At 29.1% G+C, this 14,712-nt stretch overlaps 1 protein-coding gene across 1 annotated transcript; it reads left to right on the top strand.

Moving 5' to 3' along the window:
- Positions 1-3,633: 3,633 nt before the first annotated feature.
- LOC114193691 (protein IQ-DOMAIN 21-like) lies at positions 3,634-13,496 on the top strand. The gene is made up of 5 exons (XM_028083583.2): positions 3,634-3,860; positions 4,031-4,129; positions 5,878-6,174; positions 11,532-11,897; positions 12,436-13,496. The coding sequence occupies exons 2-5, from the start codon at positions 4,043-4,045 to the stop codon at positions 13,048-13,050; spliced, it is 1,365 nt and encodes a 454-aa protein (XP_027939384.1). The 5' UTR covers positions 3,634-3,860; positions 4,031-4,042; the 3' UTR covers positions 13,051-13,496.
- Positions 13,497-14,712: the final 1,216 nt, after the last annotated feature.

The raw sequence follows: 14,712 nt of genomic DNA on the forward strand, positions 1-14,712 counted from the left end.
TCTTCCTGAACAACATTGTTTGTCATGTTCCTTATAGTCACCATGTGAGTTTAAAAGTGTTCGCTCACCCCCCATAATTGGTGCTAAAATATTTTAGTATGTAGGGTCGATCGATCTCTTCAAATTGGGTGGTCATCCAATCGTTTGAGTCCTAAGTCCTCCTCTTTGTCAACACCAATCGGGGGTACTTGTCAAAGGTTCTCTGATAATAAAGTTAGTTCAAGTCTGAATACAAAGGTTATAAATATGTAATTAATAAATCACCAACCAGCTTACTTAGACCCTTATTTATAATCTATAACAATATATAAAGAAGATTTCCTCTTTTGTGTCTACATTTCAAAATACCAATTTTATCCTTTTAAATATAATTATTTATTAAATTTTTAAAACTAACCGTTACTTTTACAAACTATTTTATAAAATCGTCTATATATGTTTTTCTCTATTTATCAAGCTTTATTTTCTCATTTTTTTTTGATATATTTCACTTTATTTTTAATAAATATAATTTATTTTTATATATTAACTTAATAATATTACATTATCATCACCTACTAATATAATATCACATATATTTAAAAAGTGTGTACACACGAACATGACAAATATACGTTAATTTTTCTAATGGTCTTTTGATTAGACTCGGTCTAATTGCAATCCAAATATATTTAAACTAGATTACTAGCTTAATCGGAATTACTTTACCTGACTTAAACAATTAGTGTAGTCTTTCGGCTTTCATGTTAAAATAGCATGTTTGGGTTTGGCCGTTCAGTCCACACCTGGACCATACGGTTCATACTTTACAACAATAAATCATCCTTTGTTATAGTCAGTTTTTTATTAATGGAATTTTTTGTAAAATTAAAAAAAAATGATATAGTGAACTCATATTATGTTATCCCACCTTCCTTATAATTTTCGAAAAATCCTTTAAACACTTTCTGAACTTGTATTTAAGGTAAAAAGTTTTGGAAAAAAATGTTGGGAGTTTTATTTCTACTCTAACACACTAACGAGTTGCATGCCTCCAACAATGTTCTCCAAATATCTTTTTGTTCTTTTTTTTTCTGAATCGTTTTTCGAGGAAGTTGGAGATTTTCTTTATTGAGACCATGTTTTTGGAATAAATTTTTAGATTAACTAACTCGAAATTGATGTTTTAGATTTCACCCCAAAAAAACTGTGCTATTAAAAAAAATAATTACTGCAATATTCAAGTCAATTATTTAAAATAAAAATATCAATCATATTACTATAAATCAAACTCATGAAATGACCAAAGTTAAATATTTAAGAAATGAAAGAAAAAAAAAGAAAAAGAAATAACGGAAACAAGATCTACTAAAAACAAAAATGAACTAATGTATGTTAGCTAGAAATAAGCAAAGCAAAGTGTGACGCATTATCCCATTATTAATCATTGCTGAAAGAAACATTCCATTGGTCCTTGCTACACACTGATAAGAATTGTTTAACAACTGCTTTTCAGTAATCTTCAAGCCTAAACTTAACCTAACATTAAGCAATGATATCCCTCTCTTTTTCTCCTAACAGCAATTACTTTTAGCTTAAAATTTAAATTTTTATTACACACGCCATATTCAAATACACAGATTTGAGAAATTCATAAGAATATTTTTCTTACTTTTAGATCTAAGAAATTCATCAGTATTTCTTACTTGTTTGCCCTTAATTAGTAATTGAAATGGATATAAAATTTGTATATTGTCGCAAGGAGGTAAAATTTAATAATATATGAATAGTGACATTACTCTTCTATTGATAAACTAAGAACTCTTTATTTAAATATTAAATTTGAAGAATTTTGGTTTTACATGTTTAAATTTTTAAATATTTTATTTGAATAAAATAATTCAACTTTATTAAATTTTAAGATTTATTATATGGATAAAACATTTTAATTATTGTCAAATACAAAAATATTAAATACAATAGTTACCATTTCTACCTTGTAGACAACAAACAAAAATTGACTACAAAGAGTTACTATTTCAACCATGTAGACAGTAAACAAAATTTGAGTACAAACTTTAATTCAAAAAAATTGATTGACATTCATTCGAAAACAAATAGTTTATTATTATATATTATTACAGAAACTTATGATAAAAAAATAAATATGATTGAGCTTGATTTAAAAGAAATCTTGGCAAACGTTGATAAAAAAATCATTGAGTTCATGACGTCTTCTCTTCAAATAAAATTTTCTAATTTTAATTAACTAAATTACTCTTAGATTTTTAGCTAAAAGTATTTTGAATTTCTTAGTTGTAAGGTTAAGCAAATTTATTTCACGCGATGACTATTTAGGCTGTACACATGTTCCTTATAGAATTATTTAAGTTGAATTCCTTTTTATAATAATTAGATTGTCATTAACAAACATTGTTAATTGCTGTTTTAAGACTTTTCTTAAATGGTTGTTTATATGATAAAAAAAGTGCAAAAATAAATGATTTTATTAATTTCAATAATCAATAAAAAAATTCATTTCCAATAATCTGACCTAAGTTCATATATATATATATATATATATATATATATATATATATATATATATATATATATATATATATATATAATAGTAGAAATAATAATTATACAAACATTTCAATGTTCAAAATGATGAAAACCAAACTCAATAATAAATTTCGTAAATCACGGACGTACCAAATTTAATCAAACCTCTCGGTGCAACTCTGTCCTTATGTTTTAATTATCTCAATTGAGTAATTTAAATATTACAAATATAAGATTTTAGACACTAAAGTTATAATGACGCAATTTAGTCTTCCTTTTAATTGAAATTCAATGGTGTAAAATGTTCGATGATAAAGTCACACATTTGTTATACTTAGGGCCTGATGATTAAAGTTAGAATACTAGAATTACATAATTACAATGTCAGGAAAAGTGCAATTATCTTTATTAAGAGATTTTTTTATATATTGTAAAATTAATAAAATTACTTATATTCATAAGGATAAAAACGAAAAGAATAATTACTTATACGAAACAATATGTATAAATAAACAGTTACAAAGAGAATTGAATTAATGGTATTATAGATTATTAATTACTTATACGAAACTATTTATACAAATAAACAGTTATAAAGAGAATTCAATTAATGGTATAATTAATGGAATAATGGAATAGATTATTAAGGATTATATATGTGTTTGGTACTTCGAGATTTGTAGTGAAAATTGAAATTATTTTTTTATTAAAAACTTTGAATCAATATAGATTCTTATCTTTAGAAGAATCTTAACTTTTAAATTAATTTTTTTAAATTTATTTGACGTTTTAAATACATTTAATTATAATATTTTAGTTTATTTATACTATTTGACACATTTATTTCAATGTTAGTCGAGAAAACATTAAATAAATTTGAATAAATTTAATTTAAAAAATTAAATTCACTTATTTTTTTGGATATAAGGGATTGGTTCAAAAATTTTAAAGAGATACTGGAAATAAAATAATAAAAAACATATTTAACAAGATTATTAATAGTTATAGTTATAAAATAAATAATAATAGTAATAATAATACATGGTGGTGGTGTAGTTGCTATTGTTCCATGTTACTTACCCAGTCCAACACATCCGTGATTCTGATAAATACCAACGACGGTTGCGCGGGCACACAGTTACTAATCACACACACGCTCTCTCTATCTCTCTCTCTCAGCGTCCTCATTATTTTTCTCTGAATTCTGCCACCACAATCCCTAATTGACCAAACATTTATTTACCATGAATCTCGAAAATGTCAGGCACAACATGTGAAGTGATGCAAAACGGCAACAGCAATTGTTTCGCCAGGTTAGTTTCATTGCTCGCTCCGAACTTGGTACTGTTAGATTTATGTAGTTAACGTGCGTTAGAAAGGATTTTTTGAGTGGTAGTGATAGTTGAATGTATTATAACGTTTTCACATGGATGAAATGCTAATGTATATGATGCCGATGCTGATTGATGGTCATGAGAAACAGATTTGTTCATAGATGGGGAGAAAAGGTAGCAGCTGGTTCTCGTCCGTGAAGAAAGTTTTCAAGTCATCTTCTAAAGAATTGCCAGAGCCTGAGAAGAAGGTAATCCGTTCTCCTCGTCTTGTTCTTGTGTTCTTCTTCTGTTGTTTTAGTAGATGATTTGCAGGTTCTCTGTTATCAGAACTTTTCACTTTATTCCTTAAAGATTTGGAGCATTTGTGTTTGGAAATTTTTGGGACTAAAAACACCATTAATCTTATTTTTACTTTATTTGGAGTGTTATTGAATGTCTACAAGAATAATTTATAAATATTTCTTTTTCTAATTCATCAAGATGTTAACAGTTACCACAGATTTCAAAATAAGAATATGTCACTTCTTTCCTAGTTTCAGATTTAGAAGTTCTTACACATTTAAAAATTTCAAATCATTCACGAGACAAAAAAGAGTTCTTAGCATTTGTAATTTTGTATTCCAAAATTACTCTTTCCTTCTTTATTTTTTCATTTCAATTAGAGGGTGAAGGCATCAGCGTAAACCGGTACTTCTTCAGGGTAGTGAGCAATGTGTCATTTTAATATACTCTTAAATCATCAACTCCAATCCCTTATTATGTCATTAATTAAAAGTTCTTGAACTAGTCATGGACTTTCCCCAATTCCAAAACCACAAAGAAAAAGAAAACTGTATATCTATATGCCCTGCAGCACAAGGAATGGCACGATCATAATCAATTTCAGCTTTTCGCACTAAAGGCCAAAGCCTTATCCAAGGCTGAGTAACAAAAGTTGGTTTGCTTGCTGTAATGTAATTTGTGTTTTTTGTGCGCTCCTCCACAATAATGGCGGGATGTGCCTGGCAATTTTTCAGCTTTCGGGACCATCAACCTGATACAGCATGTAATTATGTATATGTATTTATGGTCCCCGACGAAGTCAACATGTATCAAATGCATTTGTTAGTATGTGAACCACATAGTTATCATACCACCAAACCCATCACATCATTCATCTTTAACATCGTGTGCTTTCTAAGTTATTCATCCTCCCAAACAAACATAAAAACAATGATACTTCATTATGTGCTTTTCTCAGGCTGTTGCAAATCACCAAAATCCTTTCAGTCCTTTTGTAATGTGTACTTCTTTTCTTTGAATTAGAAAACAGTGTGTATGGATATTTTCTTCTAGTTTTATTTTTTTTTATAAGAACAGAAAATGGGTAAAAAATACTGTATAATCAGGGGGGACTATCAATGGAGTAGGTAGATAGATAGTTATTTTGGAGTGTAAAATACGAAAGATGATTTTCGCAAACTTATTAATTCTTTCAAAAATTATTATTTTCTGATCTTTAATTTCTTTAGTATATCATTTATGAACAACACCAAGGCAGAATAGTGGGTTGATGATGATGATAATGACATTTCATCAGATGAATTTCTTTATTTTGTTTGTTGCAAGACTACATCCGTAGATGTACAAAAAATTATATTTGCGGTGGAAATTTGTTCTATAATTTCTGCATGAAAATTTATGTTCATAATTAATGTAAATGAAATTACACCAATTCAATGTTTGATGTAAGAAATTTCTTGTCTTTGTCTCGTTAAGTCAGATGGGATTTTGGTGCCCAGAATTATTTAGTAAAAAACTTGTACAGAGAATGCAGCTAGAAGTATGGTGAAGAGACTAGATTGCAGGATTTTTAATCATGTAGAAAAAAAGGCGAAAAGGAGAAAGAAAAAGATAGAAGAAAATTTGTTAAAAGTACTTTTGTTGAATGATGTTGTGTGATGCATACAAGAGTTTAGTTGTTTATGGTCACAAATCTTGTGGTTTTCATTTTCAGAAAGATAGCACACAGAAATTACAGCATGAAGTGGCAGAGGTGGTGTCTTTTGAGCATTTTCCAGTAGAGAGTTCTCCAGATAATAATGTGACAAATGAAGAGAGTGGCACTTCAACTCCATTTACAGAAGATAGAAGCCACGCCATTGCCGTTGCAGCAGCAACTGCCGCAGCTGCTGAAGCTGCTGTGGCGGCTGCTCAAGCAGCTGCAAGAGTGGTGAGACTGGCCGGTTATGGACGCCACTCAAAGGAAGAAAGAGCAGCAATACTCATTCAATCAAACTACAGAGGCTATCTAGTAAGACCTTCTTTCTGTCTCCTACAATCTCTAACCATTTTCTTTTTTAACTTTAGAATATAAACTCTTTTTTTGACAATCCTACCTGGTCAAGTAATAGATCTAAAGCCAAATAATAAACATTTTAAGAATAAAAAAAATGTTGAAAACTTATAAAAATGGATCTTAAATTGATTTTATTAGAACTTTTATAACAATTCCACTATTTTAAGATTTGATCTTAAAATGGTAAAAATAATTAAAATATTTTTTCATTTTTATTATTTTATACTAGTGTAAACACAGATACATAGCGTCTGTGTGTAGGCATTTTTTAAATATGCATGTTATTAAGTTTATATATAAAGTAAAATTATATTTATTAAAAGATGAGAAAATAACTGTTAATAAATAGAGACAGAAAGAAGAAGTAGAGATAGACAGTTTTATGAAAAACTTGTAAAAATAATAGATAATTTTAAAAAAATTAATAAATATATTTTTTAAAGAGTAAAATTGAAATTTTTTGAAACGTAGACACAAAAGAGAAAATCTTTTATATATATATATATATATATATATATATATATATATATATGGTTATAGATATACATTTTTTATTATTAATACACATTTTATTTTTATTTTTTATATTTTAAATGTTAAAAATTTATACTTTATTTCAGTTTTTAACATTCATTAATTATAGAATTATGATAGTAAAAAGATATAGACTAAATTATTCTTTTAGTCTTTATTTTTTTTTAAGAAATATCATATTGGTGTTCTAGTTTTTCTTTTCTCAATTTAGTTTTTTTTTTAATTATTCGATTTGGTCTTTTCACAAAATTATGATAAAGTGAAAATAACTTGTCAATTTTTGATTTGCTTGAATTTAATGTGAAATATTAAAATCAAATTAAATCAATTTTAAAATAATAAAACTAAATTAAGACAAAAAGAAATAAAAGACTAATTTGACACCTCTTAATAAAAATAAAGACCACACAAATAATTTAACTAAAAATATATGTAGTAAAAAACCTTATTAATTTATGTTGTCATAAATTAATTTCTCATGATTTAATTTTAATTTATGAAAATATTTTATTTTTTTATAAATAATACAAGTTTGTCATCGGAAAAGGTGTCAAGGTGTAATTTTCTTTTTCAAAATACAAATTTCAAAAATATTATGAAAGTGGAATGTCAGTTTAGTACAATTTTATTATGAAAATATTGTGTTAGGATAATGAGACTTTCGAACAAAGTATTATTGATAGGATACTTTATAGTAGTACAATTTTGTTTTGTATGTATCATTATTATGTTTTTGGGAAGATTAAAATCAACCGAAAAACATAGTAGATTTTTTACAAATTTTAACAAATTATCTATTTAGATAAAAAAGTCTACCTTATTATTATTATTTTATTTTGGTTAAAAAGTAAAAAATTAATCTATTTAAATTTTATTTATGAAAATTCTGGCAAATTTATTCAAAAAATAATTTTTCAAACCAATAATAACTTATTTATTGAAATAGTTTTACTATTAATCAATTACTTATTATTATCGGGTCTGGTTGAAAATAGTTTTACTATTAATCAATTACTTATTATTGTATAAGAAATATTTTAATTGAATAAGTTCAATTAATCTGTAATATGTACTGATGCGTTAAAAATATTCTCTTACTTTATTCAAGAAAATTTATATCAATACATATTTCATATTTTTTTATCTTACTTATATATTAAAATTAAAAAAATAAAAGTAATTATTTAAATACCGAAAAATAATTACATTAATAAAACTACATATTACAAATCAGTTACACTTTTGTACAATCAACAACTACCTTTTATTTAATCGTCAGTATTAATATTTTTTTTCTCTTAAAATATATATAAACATAATAATATATAGTAACACACAAAAAAGAATATTTTCCACATTTAACATTCCTAATAATATTAATTAGACGCTAGTAGAATATACTATAAATCGCTTGCATATTTTAAGAATCTAATGTTTTATAGACTACCTACTATTTTTTTTATGTAAACTATCGTTATTAATTTTATTTTCTTAAAATATTATTATAAACAGATTATGTAATACCCCATTTAAATAATAATTTTAATTTAAATGAAATGTTACACAGATAGAAATTTAGAAACAAGTCTTAAAGTATAAACGTTACTTCTTACAATATCCAAAAATGTTAGGAGAAACTAAAGCACACCATGATGCCAGATACAACCAAGAATCCAAGGACTTAACGAAATTTAATAGAATACTAAAGAGCAAAGCGTACATGGGCCATAGCCTAAAGAAAAGCCCAAAAGCAGAAGTCAATCCCAAGGCTAAGCAGCGAAACCATCACCTTCCTGTTGACAATGGGTGTTCCTCGCATCTGCTCACATCAACAAGTTGATGATCATCGCAAAAGAGAGTACCACACAACAAAACACACAACAATAATAGAAGGGTAAGCTAGAGTTGAAAATGGTTTTATCATGCTTGTGGTGGATACCTCTGCTTACCCCCGAGCTATGTGTTACAAGTGTTACAATGAATCAATTCCCTCACACACAAGGTTAGCCCTTAAGGAATTTCAGGCCTCCTACTACTCCCACCACAGGAGTCAGTCCGCTCTAAGTGAGACTAACTGACTCCTTAGAGTATCAGGATGCAATCCTTACCTTGAATTCTTACCAAGTTATGTAGATGGGACACCACCATGGACACCCACTAACAGGGGCCATGGAATTACGTCTCGGCCACTAAAGCACGACCCTGAAGTCCCACCTAGAGGCTTCAAGGAATTACGTACTGACCACATGCCAAACATATACAAACAGCCAAGTAACGGGTACACATATCATGCATAGGAATCTCCTACCAACATTCGTAACCAACCCTCATTTATCATATGTTGAATCAATACCAACTCGTTATTCCCAACCATGAGTAAAGTGTTTCTCCTCATACCAAAACCATGCCACTGGATTACTAACCATCATGTCCATTGTTGCTCATGTCAACTTTGTGACCACATATACATATATTGAACCTCTCAAGTATAATTCATATAAAGCTTATGCCAAACTCATAATTCACACATATAACCCTCTCCCAATCATGCATACTCATTCCCATTAAGCCATCATACAATAACTCATACAAGCACAAGCTAAACATCCAAACACAGTGGAGAACCATCTCAGGGCGTATTCTCGCCCAGCTCTTCGCTCAGGCTAGAGGGTCTCGCTCAAGCGAGAAGGACTCTCGCTCAGGCGAGCTCCTTTCGCCTAGGCGAGAGCTCGACACACACACAACAACGGCCTCTGCGTATTCTCGCTTAGGCGAGACTCCCCTCGCCTGAGCGAGACACTCACTCGCTCAAAACTAAGTTGGTCGCCTGAGCGACCCCTGCGTAAAAAGTCTGGGCGAGCCTCTGCTCATCTCGCTTGGGCGAGACAGGCTCGCTTGGGCAAGATTATCAGATATCGCCACTGTTTTCCTGCGACAACCATTCATACCAAGCCAAAAATAACATACAAAAGCATTCCACGCATCGAGAACATGATATCAACCATAGAATCGTAGCACAACAGCAAGAACAACAAAAAGACGAATATAAGATTAGGTTCTAGCTTCCCTTACCTGGAAAAAGGCTAACAACTGGGTTCTTGGGTGGGAACAAATAAACGCAATAGCTCTTAGAGTGGTTTAGCGAGGTGGAACGAAACTGGCTCGAACAAGTGCGACGGAGCTCCAAGGCTGAACCCTATCGGAGAGGGTGACAGCTACTCAAAGGGGTTAGGAAAATCTGTTTCAACAAAGTGAGAGGAATGAGGTTTAGGACAGACTTAGGATTTGTTTCCCTTTGGGCTAGCCCTTAGGCCCAACTCACATGGGGTAGCCCTTTTAATTTAGGACAGAAAATATTGGATCTTACAGATTATCTCTTCCTCACTAGTTATATATAATACAAAATGTTCATGTAATTATATTTTAAATATCATATGTATTTCAAAATAAGAGACTTTTTTTTTTGGAGATATTATATTACATTTTGTCAGGAATATTATTTTTGACAATATCAACAAACATTAAACTTGTATGTGTAGAAATAACAAATAACACAAGAAAAAATAGTTAAACTGTGTTTTAAAATTTTTGATAGTTTTTGTAATTATATTTGATTATTGTGTACAAAGCTATTTGTAAACATTAAGTTTGACTCCAATTTTTTCTTTTCCTTTTAAGTTAGTTTAACAATTATAACGTGAAAGATGAAAAAAGAAAAGAAATATATTTGACTTTTGACTAATTAGTTAAATTTTACTTAACAACTTCAGGGTGTGAAATATACATAAATTTCTTAATTCACTTTTGACTAAAATAAATTGTTTTTGGCTTAACACGAGTATTTGTTTAGCTCTTTGTCACTCCTAGTTTACCTAGTTCAAATATTCTTTCTAAAAACACTTTTGGCTTAACTAATTTTCTTTTTTTACAATTATTCATGACTTATACACACACAAGGTTTGAATGATCAACATATCATGGTTTTAGCTTACATTAAACTATCTCAATTAGTTTGTTAATATGAATACACAAAATGCTTATGAAAAACTTTAGGACACGAAAATTTCAGCAGAGTTTCAATAGTTTTCCTTCTTTGTTTACAACTATCTTTGTGTAGACTAGAGAAGATATGATTGTTGTCAACTTTTTTTTACTTGTTGAATAGATTTAAATTCACTAGAATGTCTTTTTCTTTTCTTTTTTTCTATTATTGTCTTTTGAGCTTTGTTGTAGAGAAATAATAAATATGACATGAAACATTAATTATTTTTTTCTTCTTTATGCAACTTCTTTAATAACTTATAATCCTTATCTATCTTGGTTAAGTAACCTTTTACATTATTTTAGATAAAGTTGACTACCATCTTAGCTTAAAAAAAATGTTTGAATGAAGTTTTGAACTTGGACATAAAATTTTAATGATAGATGGTGAAGCATTTTTTTTACATTTCTTTATATACACTTACTAATAGACTTTTTTGGTGTGGATCCCTCAAACATCCAATGTTCTAAGGCTGGTTTATTTTTAATTAAGCGTGTTTTTATAATGCTCATCATTTTGACTACCAAACTAATCTCTTGTCATCTATTCAGAAGTGGGATATCGCTTCTTGGGACCTATCCCGTATACATAGTAATCTTAATTATTTACTTCCAATTCATAAAAAATCAGCATTTGTAAAATGTCTAATTGTGTGAAAAATTTTGTTGAATAAATTTGCTGTGTGAAGTGAATAGTAGCATGGGGTGTTGAATTAATTAATGAATTGCATCCGTAGGCTCGACGTGCACTGCGAGCACTGAAGGGATTGGTGAGGCTGCAAGCACTGGTAAGGGGACACAACGTGAGAAAGCAAGCCCAAATGACGATGCGATGCATGCAAGCACTGGTGAGGGTGCAGGCCCGAGTAAGAGCTCGCCGACTCCAATTGAGTCACGTCGACGACGAAAGACAACAGTATGAGAAGATCGAAGAGCCCAAGCCCAAACCCATGCCCATGAGCCCCATGAGAAGGACACCCATCAATAATGATTGGGACAATAGGCGTCAAAGTACCTACAAAATTAAGGAAAACGATTTCAGGAAACATGAGGCTGCAATGAAGAGAGAGAGAGCTCTCGCATACGCTTTCAACTATCAACAGGTATCTTTGCAAATTATAATATGCGTGTTTCTTTTAATGAACTTCCAGAAAAAAATAAATTAAAATACTTTTTTTTATAAATTATAATCAAAAATTAAAAAAATTATAGTGGAAAAGTTAGTTTTAATTTTATTTCTTACTTTCTTTTAAATCTTTGTGAAAAAAAAAATCATCTATACATATCTGTAGGATAATTTATATCATTTAAATCTTATACCTTTTCATATTAAATATGTAATTCTTTTTATAATTTTAAGCATCTTTCTTTTAAATTAAATAATAAAAATATACTGATAGTTTAGAATTGAACACATCTTAAGTAAATAAGGATAAAATATTTTGAATCATTAATAGAAAATTAAAATTAATATTTCGAAACATTACAGTTTGTTATTGCAATGTATGTATATATGATGTCAGTCATAAGTTTTACGTAATAAAATTTGTTATTATCAGTTAATATATATTTAAAAAAATAGGGAAAAACTTAGTTCAATAAAGAATATGTAAACATTGTGGAGAACCATTTTGTTAACAGCAAGAGCAGCAAAAGCAATATTTGCTGGCTGAGTCGAAGGGTAAGGATGATATAGGAATAAAGGAAAAATGGGGTTGGAACTGGTTGGAGCGTTGGATGTCATCACAACCGTACAATGTGAGGAACATGGGACCACGTGAGACCTTTTACATGACTCCAGCTTCTACAACGTCAACAACCACAGATAACATGTCTGAGAAGACCGTAGAAATGGATATGATTGCAACTCCAGGCCCAACCAATGTTAGAAGCATCAGCCCCATAAACCCAGACTCCATTGATTCAAGCCCACTCTCCAATAGGCACAATCATCAAATACCTCCCAGCCCAAACAGACGCTACATGGCCCCAACTCAGTCTGCAAAGGCCAAGGTTCGGGTTCAAGGCCCATCGAAGCCTCGGGTTTCAGCTGGGCCTCAGTGGAACTCCTCAACTAAGGGAGGCTCCACCTGCGACTCGTCTAGTTCAGGTGGAGGAATCACCGCTTACCAAATTCCAAGAAGTCCAGGCCCAAAAATTAATGGCATTCGTTCACAGTCCAGAAGGACTGTTAGTAGCAGTCCAGATTACATTGAGGATTGGGCCCTTCCCCTTGGAGCCCATGGTTGGACTTAATTCGCCGTTTTTGAAGAAAGAATTAAAACTCTATTAATAAATATTTGGTTCAGTTTCTTATTTGGTATTATAATGATATAAACTTTATATTTTAGTCTCTATACTTAAAAATCATTTTGTTATAAATTAATCCTTTTTAGTGTCTATAAATTTAAACTATAGAAACTAAAAGAGATTAAAATTTTATGAACTAAAGAGAATAAAAATTATTAAAATGATATAATAGAGACTAAAAGATAAAGTTTATACCATTATAAAGACTAAATGAGCTTGAACCTGAACGTTATAATGGAATGTATGCTTTGCTATCATATTGCATAGTATTTATGGACAGTTTAATAATGTAGTTCGTGATGTCAAGAATAACAATTTTGAGATTGTGATATCTTTGAGCACATTTTATATTATATTTTACATGTAATATGTGCATGGCTGATTTCTTTTTAGCCCCGAAAATTGTAATATTGTGTTTGTCAAGGTTAGCATTTAAGGAATTGCTTAATTGTTATGATTTGATAAGATTTATAGAATATAATGATAGAATAAAAACATAAAATAAACATTAATTTTGTAAAATATTTAATGCGTATTAGAATAAGGTTCAAATAATAATAAAATGTTTGATAATGATGATAGTAGTGATAATGATAATGATAATGATAATAGATGATAGTAATATTGACTATAACAATAGTGATGATGACAACAAAATTAGGGTAATAATGACTATTGTAAAAATGAGATCATGATGACATTGTTAATGCTTATGAGAGTTGATTACGGTTTAAGAATGAGACTTAAAACTATATTTAAAGTTAAATAATGAATGAGGGAATATGTAATTTTATATTTAATCTATGTCAGAATTTTTGTATTTATTTTTATGTTTATGTAATTAGGAATTCTTATTAGACATTTTTTTTGTTATGTTTATTAAATAATTTATTGGATGAACTAATTAATTGGACATAACTATGTTAGAGAAAAAGTCCGACACCTTATGATTTTGATTAAGCATCGAAAACAATCAAATGTAAAATATAATCATGTTTTGTGTGAGAAACAACAATATATCATGTAAGATACAAGTGTTTTATTTGATGGACAACAGAACACTCTACAATCTTGGATAACTTTTGATAAAGTAAAAAGTACTTAAATGATAAAAACACAAAAAAAGTGTGCTAACATATATATATATATATATATATATATATATATATATATATATATATATATATATATATATATATATATATATATATATATATATACTTTATGATTGCAGGGAATATTTATTTTCTCCATCTAATAAAGAGATCCATTAAAAAAATGATAAGACACATAAAAAATCTCTCAATCAAAGAGTTAAGAGATACTTTCTTCTCCAAATGCCTAAACAAAGCAATGTTAATTCTATAAAAATTGTCACCTTTGTACAACATGATAGCTTAAGCCGATTCAAGGAAATGCACATGACCTAAGAGACACATCTGGATATTGAGATATAGGCTAAATGGAGAAAGATAAAATAATATTGCGTGAAATGCATTAAATGTATCCAAAATAACCAATCTCATAAGAGGGAGGGAAAGATGTTTAGAAAATTTGGTGATACTCAATGGCAAAAAATTACTCTACAATGGTTACTTTCTTTTACTT

This window comes from Vigna unguiculata, chromosome 8, assembly GCF_037176805.1.
Source record: "Vigna unguiculata cultivar grain cowpea cultivar isolate G323 ecotype 2 chromosome 8, ASM3717680v1, whole genome shotgun sequence".
Classification (NCBI taxonomy): Eukaryota; Viridiplantae; Streptophyta; class Magnoliopsida; order Fabales; family Fabaceae; genus Vigna; species Vigna unguiculata.